General features: G+C 37.5%; 1 protein-coding gene across 1 annotated transcript in view; it reads right to left on the bottom strand.

The window, feature by feature from the left end:
* Positions 1–21,068, bottom strand: part of DHX15 (DEAH-box helicase 15) — a 71,440-nt gene that overhangs the window by 44,346 nt on the left and 6,026 nt on the right. Inside the window, exons 2-3 of the mRNA XM_049630390.1 lie at positions 19,594–20,029; positions 13,942–14,135 (exon numbers count right to left, since the gene is read on the bottom strand). Of these exons, the coding sequence (XP_049486347.1) occupies positions 13,942–14,135; positions 19,594–20,029 (630 nt within the window). The remainder of the gene's footprint in view (positions 1–13,941; positions 14,136–19,593; positions 20,030–21,068) is intronic.

Raw genomic sequence — 21,068 nt, forward strand, 5'->3', positions numbered from 1 at the left:
TAAATAACCTAACACAGAGCACAGAAAAAGGCAGAACCAGGTACTAGTGATCCTATAAATTATAACCATTTTCCTTTTAAGTTTTACCACCTTTCATAATAATCATGGAGTATTTATGCAGACTAAGGCATCAGTCACAAAAATAGGGTGTCACACTATTAAAACTGTGATTACCTAATTTTGAAGTTTCAATGACAGACTAATAATTGAAAATTGCACAAGAGAGTCAAATTCTACATTTGACTGGATACCCTGTTATCCAGTGTTTTCCGGTCTTGAAACAAAGACTCGCTTAAAAAGTCATCTGTATTACCTGAGAACTGGTTAGAAATACAAAACTTGGGTCTTGCCCCCTGACACAATCACAAATTGGGGGATGAGGCTTAGCAATCTATTCTAACCAGCTTTCATGTGACTCTGACGCTCGCTAAAGTATGAGAAACAGTACTCTAAGTCAAGGCAAATAAGAGGCATGTTAAATAGATGCCTAAAGCAGCAAAAACATGCTCGGAAAGCAAGTCAAAAGCAGTTCCTATTTCCAACCCTGTTTAATTAAGAAAATAAACCAAAGAAAACCTCAGCGTGCTGAGTAGTATCAACTTAACTAGAGTATTTTTTTGTAACGGGCACACGCAAATGGCATAGTACAACAACTAGTGCCAAACCTCACACCAGCCAGTATCATCAATTCTGATGTGAACCAAGTATGGCAAAACATGAGATACTGCAAAGGCATTATTTGTTTACTTTTGTGTTTACATATACGTAAGAGTTTTTTGAAATCTCTCTCAAGTGGTCTGGTTCAAAGAACGAATCATAAAAAAGATCCCACAGAAAGGTGAAAATGTTTCCCAAAATGTACACCAGAAAGTTTTAAATTTTTAATGAACCCTATCAAATTATTTATAACTTTAATGAATCTCAATGACTAATGCTCAAATTATGAGTAATGAAAATGTGTCGATATGGGGAAATAACCCCCAGTAACTCAGTGTTATGTTTTCTGATGAGGGAATATATTGAGATAGAGACTGTGTGCCTTCCTGAATCCCCACCTCAAACCTTACATCCATCTAAAAAAAAACTCCAGATTGAGGTGCCTCGGTGGCTCAGTCAGCTAAGCATCCAACTCTTGATTTCTGCTCAGGTAATGAACTCACAGTTCATGAGTTCGAGCCCCAAGTAGGTCTCTGTGCTGACAGTACAGAGCCTGCATAAGATTCTTTCTCCTCTCTCTCACTCATATATATATATTTTGTAATATATATATATTTTATATATATATTATATATATATATATATATCCAGATTGATCAAAGATGTGTAAAACAAACTAAAACAGTAAATAGTGGAACACATGGATTCAAATAATTCAATTCATTAAAAGCACTTGTATAAAATTCAAGTTTCTACATGGTATGAAGTGTGATAAACAAAGCAAAAAAACAGGAGCAAAAATTAGAACTTAAATACAGAATGCCAATTTTGTTAAGAAAATTGCAACTTCTATCGAGAAAGCTATTCTGTTAAAAGCACCTACGATCCATACGAAAAAGGCCAGCTCAGGTCACCCCGGTGGCTCAGTTGGTTAAGTATTAGACTTCAGCTCAGGTCATGATTTCGCAGTCTGGTCCATGGGTTCAAGCCCCACATCAGGTTCTGTGCTGACATCTCAGAGCCTGGAGCCTGCTTCAGATTCTGTGTCTCCCTCCCTCTCTGCCCCTCCCCTGCTCGCTCGCGGTCTCTCTCTCTCTCTCTCTCTCTCTCTCTCTCTCTCTCGCAAAAATAAACATTAAAACATTTTTTTTTAAGAAAAAGGCCAGCTAACCATAAAAAGATGGGCAAAGAATATGAACAGACACCAAGTTTTATTAATCCTATAGTACTCTACACTTTTTCAAATTTACCTTCTCTGTGATTGGGATGCATTTTAAAATACCACCTTACAAATGACTGTCAGTCAAGCAGGTAGCAATACTTTTGGAAAGTTGAGAAAAGCACTGGTCTTAGATCCAAAAAGAAACACAAATGGCTATAAATACATGTAAAGATTTCAATTTCATACAAAAGAAACGCAAACTAAAACCATAATAACATTTCATTTTTCACTTATAATACTGACAAATATAAAAAGTTCCACGGGTGCCTGGGTGGCTCAGTCAGTTGAGCCTCCGACTTCAGCTCAGGTCATGATCTCACAGCTTGTGAGTTCGAGCCCCGGGTCAGGTTCTGTGCTGACAGCTCGGAGCCTGGAGCCTGCTTCAGATTCTGTTGTCTCCCTCTCTCTCTGACCCAACCCACTCGCATTCTGTCTCTGTCTCTCTCAAAAATAAACATTAACAAAAAATTTTTTTAAAAAAAGTTCCACAACACAGTGTCAGCAAGGAATACAGGAATAGACACTTGCATGCTCATTATTTACTGGTTGGGGTAGATACATCTATGAAGGGCAATCTGGCAATCTAATAAAATTCAAAGACACCCTGTGCCCCAACCAATTTCAGTTGTAGGGAATTCATGTCAGACATATATTTACGCATGTGTGAAAAAATGCGTGGACAAGGTTCTAAGAGGGTACGAAGGGCAGCAAGTGTTTTTAATAGCAAAGACCCCAAATCTGAGTATCCATCGATAGAATCTGACAAACTATATACAGTCATTAAAAGAAATAGGGCAACTTTATTTTTACTGTTCTAGAATATAAGTGAAATCAGCAGCCACGTCTTACACCAGCCCTGCTATAAACACTGAAGAAGTTAATCTTTAGTTCTGAAAATCCTAGTTATGTAGTGCCATTACAATGCTGTTAGGATTTGGTTACCTTTCAAAGTATAGACTTTATTCTGGCATAATTAAATATGCAGATAATATAAAACTGCATTTCTTAAGAATCCAAAACTTGACACAGCATGACCCAAAGAAATTCTTGGTACCTACTTTGAAGTTTATCTATTATAAATGACTGGTACTGTTTAATCTAATTACAATTACCACTTTCCAAATACTTACATATAAAAGAATTACATGGAGATGAGGAATGAGGATGGTTGAAGAGTAACAGTGGTTAAGAATATATCCTTGATGCAAGACAAACTTAGGTTCAAGTCCCTGCTTTCTTATTGGCAGCTGACTTTGAACAAGACCAACTTCTCTCATGCTCTATTTATAAAATGAGAATACGGTCGCTTTTGTTTAAATTAAACAAAACAATGTATTTAAAAGAACCTAGTATACCAATTGTCTGACATCTGTTAAATACTCAATATAGAAGTCCACACTACACTCTTAATTACCTCTTATCTAATGAATAAATCCTCGAGATAATCATACCCTCTTTAAAACATACAGTGGTATAGCCACATCTCTGTTCCTACCAGTTGGGTCAACATAATTATACTTGACATGAAATGGTAAACTCTTAGCACAGAAAAGAGTTTTATATGCATGTCCTGCTATGTGCTCAGAAAAGCTTGAAAAAGTTGTTACACACACACACACACACACACACACACAAACTATCAAATGCTTGACATAACTATAAGAGTAAAAGCAGTCTGGAATTCTAGAATTTCAAAGGGTGAATTCGCTTGATTTCCAGAAAGATAACGCTTGTGTATTTTGTAAGTGTGTGAAGTTTATAAATACCACGGTAAGATCTAGACATTTTACTACATAATTCAACTCCAAACAAAGGGTCTGTATTCAAGGAAAAGGTGTCAGTCCTACATTAACAGACTGATGAATGAATGTACAAGTTTTAAGTTATAATTCAGAACCTGTTTAAGGTTGTATAAATTTTACTGTTTACTAAAATCTTTAGATTAACCCACTACAATCCAATCTAGTCATATGAGTGGCTCTATTAAAAGAAAAAATAGGGGGCACCTGGGTGGCTCAATTGGTTAAGCATCTGACTTCAGCTCAGGCCATGATCTCACAGTCTGTGGGTTCGAGCCCGGCATCAGGCTCCATGCTGACAGCTCAGAGCCCGGAGCCTGCTTCGGATTCCGTGTCCCCCTCTCTCTTTGCCCCTTTCCCACTCATGCTCTGTCTTGCTCTGTCTCTCAAAAATAAATAAATGTTAAAAAAAAAAAAAAGGAAAGAAAAAGAAAAACTAGGGGTGCCCAGGTGGCTCAGTCAGTCAAGCATCTGGCTCTTGGTTTCAGCTCAGGTAATATCTCAAGGTTCATGGGATCAAGCCCTGCATGGGGCTCCACACCGAGTGTGGAGCCTGCTTGGGCTTCTCTCTCTGCCCCTCCCTCATTTGGGTGTATGCATGCGGGCCTCTCTCAAAATAAATAAACAAACTTAAGATAAAAACTACCCACATTAAAATGGCTACACAAACAGCTTTGTGTGCAATATTCTTTATAATGAATCAAGACTTCTAAGACTATAACCCAAAAAAAATATTTATTCTCTTTTCCCCCCCATATCATCTAACCTATTTTTGTTTAAAGCCCCTGTAAGTAAAATACTTTTTAAGTAACAGCAGTAAAGGAAACAGAAGAAATGACAAAGCTAAAACAGCATGCGCTTGCCAGGAACTATATTAGAAGAAAGAAGCATATATAGTATAGTGACTTTATAAAATACAGCTCTTTTCACTACTATAAATATGGTGAGTCTAACACCCACACGTTACCCATCTTTCACAATACCAACATAATGAAATGGTCAATTACCAATTTTTAAACATGCTCACAGTGAATGCTATTGTACTTATTCAGCAGCTACTAAAAGTCATCAAATTACCTTCCTCCAACAATTTCTTCCAATATCATTTACTTCTATATGTCGTGGGTACAAAAATAAGAGAACTGACCATCTATTCTAAGTACATATAAATCAGTTTAATAGGAAATTACTCACCTCTTTAAGGTGATCTGGCTATTTCTGGATTCATCACTAACTTAAAGTCTTCTGTATGTGTCCAAAATGCTAGCACTGTATTTCTCAATTAATATAGTTTTATGATGTTAAAAAACAACAACAACAACACTTTACAAACCTGATACATGTGAACGCAGCACTTTAAAAATCAAAATAGGGGCACCTGGGTGGCTCAGTCGGTTAAGCATCCGACTTTGGCTCAGGTCACGATCTCATGGTTCATGGGTTTGAGCCCCACATCGGGCTCTGTTCTGGCAGCTCAGAGCCTGGAGCCTGCTCCAGATTCTGTGTCTCCCTCTCTCTCTGCCCCTCCCCTGTTTGTGCTCTCTCAGTCTCTCAAAAATAAGCATTAAAAAAAAAAATCAAATACACTTGTGTTCAATATTAAGATCTCCTGAAGGACAGCTTATGTATAACCCCCTAGCACAGTCCAAATTTAGATTACTGTATAACTTTAACATCTATTTATACATCCAGTCAGGAGAAAACTACTTCCTTCTTTGAGTATAGACAGGTCACTTAACTTGCTATTAGTAAACTGACTCAATTTGCTCCATGATATCCTAGTCCAGAGAGAAGACTAATTATGTTCTCACATTAATGATTCCAAACAATTTATATTAATTATTGTTTTCCATACACTCAAAATGTGATGCCACAGGAACTACTAGCAGTAGTAGTTCATTATGCTATATTCCTTTTGATATTACCTTTGAAAAGCTCAATTTTTGATCGTTGCTATAATAAAAAGCAAACATAAGGCAAATATCAGTGTGGAATAATAAATAAAGGTGGCCGTATCCAATGTGACCACAGAGTTTAAGAAACTGCAGTGTTCGACTGATGCAGACATCACACTAATAGACAACGGTAGTTAAGAATGAAATAAAAGTATTTTCCCGACGTATGTGTGGTGTTTGTTTAAATGGCTACTAAGTTGTTAGGCCATAAATATTATTAGTAAGTTTTTAGGACCGAACTACTAAATAAACGGACTTCTTAGTTATTTCTTCAGGCCTAGGCTACCATGAAAAATTAGTGAGACATTATTAAGCACTGATGCTGTGAACCAAGGTAGTGTGGGAACTTCTACTCTACTTAAAACCTAGCTCATCTACCTAGTTAATCAGCCTACCTAAGCCTTCCCACCCTTCTCAGTTCCAATGAGATGAAATACCTTGTCTCTGTGAAATCATCTACACAACTCATGTGACTGAGTCAAACTATCTTCTTAATTGCCTCACAGCTTAAGCCCCCAACCAAGTCAGAGAAGAACCGGTGACACTAGCACAGTTCCTTTATGTACTTAATGTTGCCTTCATCTGTAATGGGATAAGTCAACATTTATATAGGATCAAGTTCAATTTGATACATCGAAACAACAGTCCTCTTACTACAATCACAACAGCCTATATATAGCAGGATATTGAGTACAATGACAACTACTAGATGTAAATAGTCACATGGAAAGGTACCACACAATATTTTGAATAATGTGGAATCTACAATGTTTTAATGTATTTCTAATGCCAAAAAACGGACAAAAAGAAAGCAAACAGAAAACATCAAACCCCACTTGTCACATGCATAGACAGCCTCCTAGTTCTCTGCTGAAATGCTTAAGATCGGCATCCAAAACATAGTTTTATTTGGGCAAACAGCTGAAATACAACTGGTGTGTTTCAGTCAGCTACATATGTAATCAAGCAAAAGAAATGCCTAAGAAATGAACAACAATAGAAGGCAACTAAAGCGCTGTTTCGAAACACACTGCCCATTCCTCAAGTTTTCACAAATTTTGAAAGAAATGCTCTATCATCCTCACAACACAATTCACAGAGGGCTAGTATAAATGCATACGTTCTATGTAATATTTTGTAAGATGTTAGCAAGGTAAACAAAGAGCCTACTGTAACTAAACCCTTGTAATTACCTAAGTCAAACACAAAGGTCAAGTGTAATAATACATGCATACCTTTAGGAAATCATGTTAGCTTTCTATGAATTAACAAAAGCCCAAGAATTCTAACTCTAAGGTGACAATAACGAGTTTTTAGTCTGACAGGAAATAAGTAAATGGTAAATAACTGCACTTACTCTTTATTACCACCCCTTTCTAAAGATTTAGTCAAAATTACCTTTATCTAATCCCAGTGCTATACTTGAATTAGAACAAAGCCTACTAAAATAGATGTTTGAGAAATTAATTTATAATTGATGTTTATATAATTAAAATAATTTATATTTTAGGTTTATATAAACATATGTGACTATGTATTATATAAATAATAAACACTATATGTGTTTATGTAATTAATGGTCTGTTTCCACAGCTTACCTCCAGCCCTAAAAGATTTGGGTTCATCCATTTCATAATGATAAGTAATGTCAAGTTTTAATTCAAGTTAAAACCCCTATATTGTAATTCAACTGCTGTGTTAAAAGGAACTTCATTAAGTTGTTTTTATGTTTCTTTTTAATTAACTGGGTTAACCGGTTAATAAGATCCAATAATTTCTCCAACTGGAAATCTACCCTTGCTATCGGCAGCAGCACAAGTAAAAATGTTGACTTAGCACTTGCTGGGCGATAGGAATTACTCTAAGGGCTGTACACAAATTAATGTATTTTATCTCAGAACAACCGTTATGAGGTAGTTGTTATGATTAGCTCTATCTTCTGAAAAAGCAGTAAGCACAGGGAGGCTAATTAACATTGCCAAGATCAGAGCTAATAGGTGGCAAAGCTAGGACACAATTCTGGCCCTATAATCTTAGGATGTGGTTTAGGATGTATTTGCTCTTGATTCTCTTCTCATCAGTTTAATAACGAGGTTGCCTTGTTGAAAACCCACTCTGAATCGCTTAAGTAGTCTTTATGCAGCTGGCCCCTCAAACTGTTGTTTCCACAGGCCCCAAACAATCTGCTATGGGGATCTGCTATGGCAATGCCTGGTAAACCTTCCCCAGTGTCAACCTTAAAGGTCCTGCACCAGCCAGCTCCACATTATAGCAATGTTTGTCCTGGAATCTCATATTTATTAAGTATTTTTAGATTTTCTTTCATCTTCTTGTCCAGATTGCCTTTTGAAAATTAAACAGTGCTAAAAATTTCCGACCCATATTGTGTAGAATAGCACTTCTTTGGCTGATTTGTTCAAAATTTTTCTCCCTCAAGCTCTCTAGGAGTTTACCACATCTTAAGACCCAAGACTGTTCATTTCTCCTTATCACTCACAATTATAGATTTAAACTATGATCTGTCTTGAACTTTTCTCGATTTCTCCAGCAGCTTGTCCTGAAGCTACATATACACAAATAACAACTCAGGATGGTGCAGTCTTAAAGAACAAACACGTGTCCTTGAATAAAGAACTCATAACACTTTCTTTTTTTTTTTTTTTAACGTTTTTTTTTTTTTTTTTTTTATTTTTGGGACAGAGAGAGACAGAGCATGAACGGGGGAGGGGCAGAGAGAGAGGGAGACACAGAAATCGGAAACAGGCTCCAGGCTCCGAGCCATCAGCCCAGAGCCTGACGCGGGGCTCGAACTCACGGACCGCGAGATCGTGACCTGGCTGAAGTCGGACGCTCAACAGACTGCGCCACCCAGGCGCCCCAACACTTTGTTTCATTAACACTACCCCAGATCAATTCCTTAGCCTGGGACAGATTCCTTTCAATTTTGGAATCTGATACCCAAAAGCAAAAGATTCAGAATAAGAGGCAAATTATAAACTGTATACACCAAATTACACTATCACTATACCCTCTCTACCAAGAAATAGGGGAAAATGTCTTTTCATGAAAAAGCTACCCATGTCTCACAATTATGTCTAAGATTTACCCACAGTCTACATTGTATTGACAAGTTTCTTCTGTTGCCTTTTCCAACTCAGAATTTTTTTTTAAGTTCCATGCATAAGACAAGTATACAGACATAGACACAAACTCTGTTTGTTCCCAAAGAGTTTATGCTCCAACTAGGCAAAAGAAAGAAACCAATCTTTAATTATCAATACTTTCCATAAACCAGTCCTGTAACATCTCAAAAGTGATTTGGCATGGAAATGCTGACATACACAAATCATTTGGACACTTTAAAGAATATATAGACTACAATGTCTTCTCAAGTGCTTTTTTCTTCCTTTCAGAAAGTTTTTAAAACTGCTGTTCCATCTACCAAGAATGCTCTGCTCCCTGTATCCCAATCCCTACACTTAGAGAACTATTACTTTCAACTTAGGCCTTGACTTAAATCCCACCTTCTCTTTTCCAGTCTAAGTTGAATTTTCAAATCATGCTCTCATATAACCCCCAGTACTCTCTTTCAGAAACCTAATCACCATTTGTAGTATTTTCTTTATGGGGACAAGAACCAGATCTACATTTTAGCACATCCCGCACTATACACCTAGCACTGTCCAACACACAGAAGGCACTCAATTAACTGACTTACATAAATGACTAGGTTCTCTCAATAGCAAAATATCTCAAAATTTTGCAGCTTTGGGGGAGAAAACAAAAAGGAAGTAACTAAATTAGCTACCAAATTACCAACTGCAAATATGTTTGCCTAAAGGCTCAAGACTATCAACTTGTTTTATTCCCTAAAAAATCATCTGCTCTCTCAAAATAAAATAACCTATTTCTTACAATTTATCACAACTCCAAGGTGCTTCTTAAAATCCACTGCAGAAGTATATCACCTCTTCTTCCTCACAATTTTTGTGAATTAAAATAATTTTCACTGACGAGTCACAAACCTGGCAACATCGTCCACTGACTGGTGCTGTTCTTTAGCTATCTCACTAGGTTTTCTTTTGTAATTTCCATCCAAAATGGTAAATGGAACATAAACATATTGCAAAAGGAATAATTCAGAAAAGAGACGGGAGCAGGCAAAAATCACAACAAACAAAATATAAAAACCATTTAGCTGTGGCGGCTTGAAAACTAATCTGTCTACTGGGACAGGACAACTTTTTAAGGCTAGTCTAACAGAGTATACTAATTTACACTAGATTCAATCTTCTGAAAATAGCACAGGATTAGACCTAGAATCCAGAATTTAAGTATCTATGTCTGAAACACCGGAAAAAGTACTTTTAAACCCTTAATGTGCCTAGAGATGACTTAAATATACACTAATTTAAGTACTCTTAAAACAAAATTATTTAATTAGCAAAAAGTATTTGTTTAGTTTCAACAACAAAATCAGGAAGAGTATGGTTGCAGTCTGAGTCCCCCAGGTAGATTTTTCAGTAGTTAGTCTTCTTTAACCATCCTTCTATGGTCAAAATTAGAAGTTTTTTTTTTCCTGGCTAAATAATGGACATACAGGCATTTATATCCACAGTTGACCCCTGAGCAACACATGTTTGAACTGCAGAAGTCCACTTAAACACAGATTTTTTTCAACAGATGCAGTACAGTACTGTAAATGTATTTTCGCTTATTTTTCCCTCGCTTACTTTGTTGTAAGAATACAGTAGATAGTACACACGTAACATACAAAATATGTGTTGATGGTTACTGATGAAGCCAACAGTAGGCTACTGGTAAGTTAAGTTTGGGGGAAGTCAAAAGTTATACAGTTATATGCAGGGGTGCCTGGCTGGCTCAGCCAGGTGAGGGTCTGACTCTTGATTTTGGCTCAGGTCATGATTTCACAGGTCATGATTTCACAGGGGTGGGATCGAGCCTCAAGTCGGGCTCTGTGCTAACAGCCTGGAGCCTGCTTAGGATTCTCTCTTCCTCTCTCTCTCTGCCCCTCCCCCACTCATACTTTCTCTCTCTCAAAATAAAATAAACATTAAAAGTTATATACAGGGGCACCTGGGTGGCTCAGTCGGTTAAGTGTCCGACTTCGGCTCAGGTCATGATCTCGCGGTCTGTGGGTTCGAGCCCCATGTCAGGCTCTGTGCTGACAGCTCAGAACCTGGAGCCTGTTTCAGATTCTGTGTCTCCCTCTTTCTCTGACTCTCCCCTGTTCATGCGCTCTCTCTCTCTCTGTCTCAAAAATAAATAAACAAATAAATAAATAAAAATTTTAAAAAAAAAATTATATACAGATTTGACTTAGGGGGGGCTGCTGCTCCTACTCCCTATGTGGCTCAAAGTTCATCTGTGTATGAGAAAAGCTAACAGAGGACACTGAGAGCTGCCTGAGGTATTCACTCTTCCTGCCCAATTACCTATAACTGATCTTCCTTAAGTTGCTAGCTATTTTCGGGGCACCTGGGTGGCTCGGTAGGTTAAGCATCCAACTCTTGGTTTCGGCTCAAGTCACAATCTCACAGTTAATGGGATCAAGCCTGCTTGGGATTCTCTTTCTCCCACTCTCACTCTGCCCCTTCCCTGGCTCACACTCTCTCGGTCTCTCTCAAAAGTACTAAGTCAACATTTAAAAAAAAAAAAAAAAGAAGAAGGTTCTAGCTGTTTTTAACATCTGGGATCTGGGGTATTCAAGAAATGAGTTGATAGATGACTATACAAAATATATCTAAAGATTTATGATGAAGCATTCCTATCATCAAAACTATCACTAACTCCTTACTATTAAATGGGATTTACTATCACTTATAGACAATCTTGGGTTAGTTTCTAGCTCTTCAAGTTCTAGAAGAAATCTCAGTAAACTTACCCTGTCCAAAATTAAGTTTTGGGTTGTTTTTTTTTTTTTTTAAGTTTAGTAATAGCCTCTGAGAACCATTCCATAAGAAAACATCACAATGCCAAAAATACATTCATTTTGATCAAATCAATTTACATTACTTGTCATTCCCTATTAAGTGAACCACAAGCATACATCTTTTTCTTAAAAAATTTTTTTTAGCGTTTATTTATTTTCGAGACAGAGAGAGACAGAGCATGAACGGGGGAGGGTCAAAGAGAGGGAGACACAGAATCTGAAACAGGCTCCAGGCTCTGAGCTGTCAGCACAGAGCCCGACGCGGGGCTAGAACTCACGGACCGCAAGATCATGACCTGAGCCGAAGTCAGCCGTTTAACCGACTGAGCCACCCAGGCGCCCCATGCATATATCTTTTGAAAGCCTGCCACTTCCTCTCTCTCTCTCTCTCTCTCACACACACACACACACACACACACACACACAGACACTCTCTCTCTCTCTCTCTCTGACCCAGTGTTGCATATAACTTTCTTCTCTCCCAGTTTCCAAATTCCGTTTTCCTTGCTCAACTGTAGCTTACCAAAGAAGAAACATTCAATACAGTGAATGTCAAAATAATTATATCATTTCTTCTAAAAATGAGTAGAATCTACCTTTATTTTCCTCCAGTCCTTGACATTATCTACGTTTTAAATTAGTATAAAATCTTATGATTTTATGTAGTTCTTTCATCAATTATATAATTACAAATAAACAATATCCAATGAAGTTTAAGATACAAACCAAAACAAAGCCTTAAAGTCAAAAGGCAAACTAACTTAAATAAATACTTGTCCAGCTACTATATTAAAAACAATATTGAGGGGCGCCTGGGTGGCTCAGACCTGAGCGTCCGACTTCAGCTCAGGTCATGATCTTCAGTTCATGGGTTCAAGCCCCACATCAGGCTCTGTGCTGACAGCTCAGAGCCTAGAGCCTGCTTTGGATTCTGTGTCTCCCTCTCCCTCTGCCCCTCCCCCGCTCAGGCCCCGCGGGCGCACGCGCTCTCTCTCTCTCTCAAAAATAAATAAACATTAAAAAAAATTAAAAAAACAAAACAATACTGAGGGGCACTTAGGAGGCTCAATAGGCTAAGCATCCAACTCTTGATTTCAGCTCAGGTCATGATCTCATGAACTTACAGGGTGAGTTAGAGCCCTGTGTGCTTGGGATTCTCTCCCTCTCTCTGCCCCTCCCCTGCTCGCTTACTCTCTCAAAATAAATAAACATTAAAAAAAAAACAATATTGAATTCTTTAACCTGGAGTTCCAATAAAATATTATCAAAGAAGCTAGAAAAAATTGACATGAAACTTAAAGAGTGATTGGATGTTTTGATTAGGGAAAAATTTTAAGTTGTGAATATCATAGCTGTATTTTAAGAAACTTTATCTTTGAGCTATATACACTGCAATATTTAGAGATGAAAATATATAACGTCTAAGATTCGTTCCAAATTATATGGGACAGGGAAAAGGTTGGGATCTGGATGAAACAAGACTGTCACAGCTGAAGATGCCGAATACATGGGAGTTCGTTATACTACTGTAACTTCTGCATACATTTGACAATTTCCATAATACATAATTTACCCTACAACACCGCATATATTTCTGCCATCAATGACTCATTTCACTGCCCATGTAACATTCTGTTCCAAAAATGTCTTTTAAAAACCTCAGGGAAGAGATTACATTGTGACAAATCACTTTTAAAAAATGATTTAAATGTCACATATACACAGAAAAAACAGAAGCAACAAAAGGGGAAGATTTTCAAAAGAATTACCATCAGGCAACATGTATTACGACTTATGCAGAGTACAAGTGTAAGACGAAAAAAGAATTAGGAGTTAAAGAAAATTTTAGAAAAAAGCTCCACATGGTAGTCAATAATGCATCACAGCTATAAAGGAAAAGGAAAAGGAATCTGAGGAGACTCCCAGAGTATATTACACAACAAAAGATTCCTCTCTTTAGCTCATATGTATGGTAATAGCTGTATAATTAACATTAAAAGCCCTTTTCCCCAAATAATTTCTATCTCATCCCACACATCTTTCTTTCTAAAGTAACTATCCTTTACTAAGATGCATCACTTAACTTTTCTATCATTTAAGTGATAGAACATTTCACCTACGATACAGCACAAAGTAACTAAAATCTGACCTTTGAAATTCATTGTCTACTGAACTATATATATTACCAGCAAGAAAGAGAATCCATAACAAAAAGTCACCTAGTAAGTCTAGGAAGGTCTACTCTGCACTAGTCTAAACTTGGATGACTTGAGACTCCACTAGCAAGTCCGCTGTCTAGTGGCAGAAAACTGAAAGGAGAGAAACAAAGTAGCCATTTTTAAAGATAGTACTTACTTAAGAATGGTTTTTGCACTACTGCAGTCTTCAAATCGAATGGAGTAACCAACTTCCTGGCCCAACATCACATCCATTTCATCAGCAACTCTCTGAGCCACACTCATTGCAGCCACTCTCCTGGGTTGGGTACAGGCAACTCCTCTCTTGGGTCCTGGTAATGATCGCATGTACTCCACACACCACTGTGGAATCTATCAAATAATTTCACATTTAAATTAAATTCTACTCTGCCTGCATATTAGGTATACTTAACATGTCGTATTTTATTGCATTCCGATCATGTAAAACAAAATTCAGTCAGGCACACCACAAATTATTAAGACTCAAACTTACAGCATGAGCTCTGTGAGCTCTCTAGGCCAAGGAGGAGTCCTACATAACACTGATATGACATAACTGTACTCCTGAACGGGCTAGGTCCCCCGAGGCTGTGCGGAGTCCGCTCTCTAACATCAACTGTTCCATCATTAAGCATTTCTCTATACACTGGAAAGAAACTCAACCCATGAAACATTCTACTTTAGGGTCACCTGGGTGGCTCAGTCAGTTGAGTGTCTGACTTCAGCTCAGGTCATGATCTCACGGTTCGTGAGTTCGAGCCCCACGTCGGGCTCTGTAACCTGGAGCTTGCTTTGGATTCTGTGTCTCCCTCTCTCTCTCTGCCCCCTCCCCTGCTTGCACTCTGTCTCTCTCTCAAAAATAAATAACATTAAAAAATAATAATAATAAATAAATAAATAACATTAAAAAAAATTTTTTAATAAAAAAATACAGAAAAATTCTACTTTGTAACAAATGTGAGTTTCCAAAATTATTCTAAGAAACTATTAATTAAATTCTTAATGAATTACAAAATGCAGGTAAAAATAGAAATCACATCCTCTTGTAGTTATAGAGCTATGTGCCTTGTAAGTCCATTCAAATTTGGTTTGTAAGCTATCCTTCTGCCTCCAGGAGAGGAGGCACAATACCAACACCTTAGGTGCCATCTTAAAAGTCAATTACAGTAATTGTCAATCTCAAATTCAACAGCACCTGGAGAAGCCAGAAAAATCACCAAAAACACCAAGTGCAAGCTGGATGGCTGCCATGGTGACAGTGCATTTCCTCCTTGTTCCATTATCAATAGAACCTAATAGACCCTCGAATTTCATGGCTCTTCATTCACTTACCTGCGTAAAAACCACAGAAAAAATCTAAGTGATCACTACGAGAAATGGGAATCTACTGCTGTAAGTTCATGATGGGTGTCCATAAAAGCATCCAAAAGCCTAACAAACTCTGATGCTAGAGAAAACCCACGTGTGGATTTTTTTGGTACAGGATCTGTACAAGGACACCTGTATATAGGTTGCTGTACCATTACTGTATTTTAGTTAGGTTACTTCTGCAATTTGGGGATAACTGTTTTCACCGACAAATATCTGACAGGGGAAGGGTGACTTTGCAACCTAAGAATTTTTTAACAATATGTATCTTTAAAGGATTTGAAATGAACGGAAATAAATACTACCCTAAAACAGAAGGGTCTCCTCTCTACGTCTGTAAACCCACAAACCAAAGTTTAAGTGGCTTTCTAGCAAAGTTTTATAGATTTATCTCATTTCATCAAGCTTCTTACATAGGCAAAAACATGTACTTTATAAGACCAAACAAAATGAAATTCAAAGGAACATTTGCCATTCAGTTAAAGCTATTTAAAACTAATTCTGAATTCTGAAGGCAAGAATGTTCAGAAGATTTTTAAATTTACTCCAGTGAAATGGATAACTTACTCCCACTTTAAAAACAAAATATAAAGTTTTGACTAATATAGCAATTTCTGAACTTCTGATCTCAAAACCTCTTTATACTCTTAAAATAACCAAGGATACCAAACTAATAGATTTACTATATTAGGAAATTAAAACTGAAAAATTGTTAGACTATTAATTCCTAACAATAAAAGCCCACTCTATACTAACACAAACATTTTCTACGAAAAATAATTACATCTTCCAAAGAAAAAAGAAAAAATTAGCAAGAGTACATTGTTCCTGCATTTTTGCAGATGTCTAATGTCTGGCTTACTAGAAGAGTTTTATTCTCTAATGGGCTTCAATTCTGGATGTGTTGCCATTATTTTTTTTCACTGGAAGTAAACTCAGAAATTCCCAGGACCTTAGAAAGAGTTTCAAGGACCTTCAAGGGTTCCCAGACAGTATTTGGAAAACGGCGCAGTCAATGCCATCTATTCATAGTTCTAAGAACAGCATTAAGAAGGGAAGCAGGAACGGAAATATGCAGGGTACAGGCTTCTTCAAACCAGGCTTCAAACTGGCTCCAACCCTTCTTTTCAGCTTCTGCCCTTCCATTTGAGGCTACCTTCCTAAAAACCGATCCTCAACCCTCTAGTCTTATTTTACACATTATCCTGATTGGTCTCATTCTCCTCGGACTTCTAACATTACCTAGAATGCACCAAATAACAATCCTAATGACAGTTCCCATACCCAACCTTGTGGTCATTTCCACCTGAGAAGCAGTCCATTGATATCACAAATTCAAGAAGTTCAAAACCAAAACCATTTCTCCCCTTCCTCCAAATACTTATTAATTCCTCCCATGTCCCCTCAGCAGTATTAACATCCTAACTCCAATCCACCTGTCATTCTCCATTCTACCACCTTATCCAGTCGAATTTTTGTGATTACCTCCTACAGAGTCTGTCATCAACATTCTCAAAGACAGAACATTGTTGTAAAAATTCTTATTCTCCTCCAGTGAAATGCTCTAATGGCTCCCCCATCTACAGTATGATACATTAAGGCTCTCAGCCTGCTGTTCATCTCACCTGCCTCTTCACACACACCCTATGTGCTGGCCAGGGTATACAAAGCTTTCTCCTCTCTGAACTTGTGCCCTTGTTCATGCGGTCCCGTGGACTGAAAGAACTAGCTTTAGTCTCTTATATATGGATATAGTAGGAACGTAGCAAGTTGCAATGCAAAGTGACTTTATTAGGAGTCTTAGTCAAAAGTTAAGAGTCGATAGTTTAGATTTTGCTTCGAGGATTTCCTTTTCTGACAGGCACAAAAAGATAACCAAAAATGGCTGACTACTCTTAGTGGTTTCGAGTCAAAGTTTTTAATAGGATTATGTGAAAAAAGCATTTGGATGCAACTCATTATTCAAGCTTTCAGCTTCCCTTTGAATCCCCCAAATGCCCTGCCATTATAAGTACACAAAAACAAAAAAAAAAAAACCATAAATATTAATCCAAATAATCACAAACCTTTTGTTTCAAACTGATGTTCTTCTACATTAATTGCTCCTAAATAAACTCATCTCTGAATTAAGGTTAACCACGTAAGACCACAAAATAGCAGCATGAAATAAATATAACTTTGGCTATAACAAAGGAATAGTTTTAAATACTGAGCCCACCTAAATATCTATTACGTAACTTAGGGCAACCCACTATATCTCTAAGATTGTTATGAGTCTAAGGCTCATTTTGCTCATCTGTAAAATGGTGACTAACTTCCTTGTAGGGTTGTTGAAACATTTAAGTGAGGTAATACATACATAGGACACAGTGCCTAGCTTTATCCAACTGTTAACTAAACAGATAAATTAACACTATGCAAACTAGATAAACCAGTTGAAGTAATTCTTCAAAATACTATACTAAGAAGTTTAGAGTTATTATATCTTTTCACACATTATTCAAATTTTCACAAGGTAATAGTGAAACTGAAATCAGTTTCAATTCCTAATATCACCACAAGAAGTTTTCTTTCACTTATTAAGAAAAATCATTTTAAAGGCTCAGTCTTTAAAAGCTTCCTATTCCAGTTCCCATTGTAGCCTTCAAAATGTTTCCGTGATATACCCAAATCGATAGGTTTGTAGCGTATGTAACTTTTTTTGTTGTTGTTTATTTTTGAGACACAGAGAGCATGAACGGGGAAGGCCAGAGAGAGCGGGAGACACAGAATCCGAAGCAGGCTCTGGGCTATGAGCTGTCAGCGCAGAGCCTGACGTGGGGCTCAAACCCACAAGCTGTGAGATCATGACCTGAGCTGAAGTCGGATCCCCAACCAACTGAGCCACCCAGGTGCACCTTAAAGGCTCAGTCTTTAAAAGCTTCCTATTCTGGTTGCCAGTGTAGCCTTCAAAATGTCTCCATGATATACCCAAATTGATAGGTTTGTAGCATATGTAACTTTAAAAAAATAAAATAAAAAAATGGGGCGGGAGGTGGGGAGGTGCACCTGGGTGGCTTTGTCAGTTAAGCATCCGGACTCTTGATTTCGGCTCAGGTCATGATCTCTCAGTTTCATGGGTTCGAGTCCTGCATTGGGCTCTGTGCTGGCAGCATGGAGCGTGCTTGGGATTCTCCCTCTCCCTCTCTCTCTCTGCCCCTCCCCACTCGCACTGTCTCTCTCAAAATAAGTAAACTTAAAAAAAATAGAAATAAAAATAGATGGTAATCGCATATGCAGTATGCTTAATTCTATACATGTATCACAGGTATATAAACGTGGAAAACAAGCCACCAGGAAACACAACATAATAATTTATGAATTTATTAAATTCATTTCAGTACTCCCTGGATTTTCCACATTTTCTACAATGGCCAGGGACGACTACTTTTGTAGTATCTTAAAAACTTTTAAGTCAAGCATATGAAAATATGATTAACACTTCACTCACAGCAAGGAAACGCAAATGGAAAATTACACTCAGGGGTGCCTGGGTGGCTCAGTGGGTTATGCATCCAAGTCTTGATTTCGGCTCAGATCATGATCTCACAGTTTCATGAGTTTAAGCCCCGTTATCAGGCTCTGCACTGACCCTGCAGAGCCTGTTTGGGATTCTCTCTCTCTCCCTTTCTCTGCCCCTCCCCTGCTCACCATCTCTCAGTCTCTCAAAATAAACTTTAAATTATTTTTAAAAATTACACTGAAATGCCATTTTTTACCTATCAGATTTGTAAAATTTCACATTCAGTAGTATACTCTACTTGGATATGGATCTACTTGCTCATGAAAACCATTAGAAGCAGCATGGGGTCTATAACGTGGCTCCAGTAAACAATGGCTCATCCATTTTTGAAAAATATCCTAGACATATTACTAACAAGATACTAGTGTTTACTTCTATGTACACGGGGGGGAGGATGTAACTAGATGGATGGAGGTCATGCACGGGGAAACAGACTTTAATTTAGCCATTCCATTTTTTTTTTTAAGCATAGATAATCCTCACATGGTTCAAAACAATTACAAAACAAACAAAGAAACAAACGAGAATAGCAAAAACAAAACCGCCCCAATGGATCAAATCTCTACACTCAAGCAATGGACAAAACTTGTACCTCCAAATTTGCACTACCCCAGGATCAAAGTGGTGGGAAAGCATCGTTCTGCCATACTTAATATTAACAAAACAGCACTGCTATTTTCCTCTAGACTCAGGAAAACAGGCGTTCCCTACCAGATTCCCACTCTCTGTGTCACTGAAAAGTGCTAACCATCAAAGCAGCTATTATTCTTCAGGATGTTCTACCAGACAGACAATGGGAAGGACGACCAGAATCAAATAAGCAACATTTAGTAACGGTAAACATCAATACAGTATATACCATGGTATACGATAACTCACCTGTGTTGTTTTACCAGACCCAGTCTCACCAACCAGTACAAAGGACTGATGTCTAACCAGAATATCTGTAAACCTATCCTTGTATTCCCAAACAGGGAGCTGAAGCCGTTTCTTTAAAATATCATAGTATCGAGGAGTATGGGGTAAGTTGGTAAATGGATTAATGCACTGTGGAAGTGATGTGTGTCCTGCATGTCCGGTGTGTGTTGAATGAGCAGAATGTGTCGAATGTGTTGAATGAGCAGAGTGGGTTGAGTGAGCTGAATGGGAAGCTTTTAAAGGTGGTAATCCAGCACTGATAAGCATAGCATTAGTCGAAGCTCGCAATTCCTTCTCCTTTTCTTTTTCCCTCTCCCGCTCTCTATCTCCTCTATCACGTTCTCGGTCTCGATCTTTAGACCGATCTTCACGATCCCGGTCACGATCTCGATCCTTCCTAAAAACAAAAATTTAGAATTCAGATTCTGAAATTTTACGCAAAATGTTTTTGGCAATGTTACAGTCACAAAGAAAGTAAATGTCCAACAACCAAATGTATAAAACCAATGTAAAAAACTCAATGAATTACTTAAGTATCAGAAATAATGATAATAAAAAGTCCTTATAATCAAGAATTCTCCATGCCTCACCCATAAACATCTTTCCCTCCAGGATGAGGCCTCAAATTTTGTTAAGGGACGGCCTCTTTCTACAACCGTTAGTCACCAGCTGAGATAACACAAGAACTCAGACTCGAGTAAGGTAAAATCCCTTCTTAAATAGGACAGCAGAAGTTAAAAACTGAGGGCAAGGTGGGGAAAAGGTAGAGGTAAATAAAGCAAAAAGAGGATGATACCACAATCTTCCCCAGATTCTCCTTCATGTTACATGAAATGGTATTTTCTGCATTGACTAGTATGTTCAAAATTCAAAACTATTTCTGTACTCAAAGACAATTCCTTTTCATGTAACAGGATATAAATTAAAGGACTGTAGGTGAGTTTGTTTCCAAGTTACACTTTCCAGCACGTTCTCAACATTGTTTAATAAGCATATATTTGCTCTATAAGAAATACTAAAATCAATACACTTTCATTATTTTGTTTTCATTGTTTACTCCTACACGATCTCCTTTATAACAACTGCAAAACACTGAAATTACTTTGTAAGCCTATGTATATTTTTGTCATCCATCAAGTGAAATATAGCCAATAAAAACAAGCTCCAATGAACAACAGTAAATTTTTTTAAAATGTTAAAATTCTGCAGATGGCCACTGTATTAAACCTACGTCAATTTTAAGTACTCAATTCTAGTATCTACTTCTATTTACTAGACAGGATTCCTAATACAATACTTTTTAAATAATCTCTGCTTCTTTATTCTACTAATCCTGTTTACTTCAGAACAAATCCTATAGCAAACGGGCCACAAGGTGTTTGGATCCAGACTTGAAATAGTGAAGCAACACAGAGCTAGAAGACAAGCCACTTACA

This window comes from Panthera uncia, chromosome B1 (assembly GCF_023721935.1).
Source record: "Panthera uncia isolate 11264 chromosome B1, Puncia_PCG_1.0, whole genome shotgun sequence".
NCBI lineage: Eukaryota > Metazoa > Chordata > Mammalia > Carnivora > Felidae > Panthera > Panthera uncia.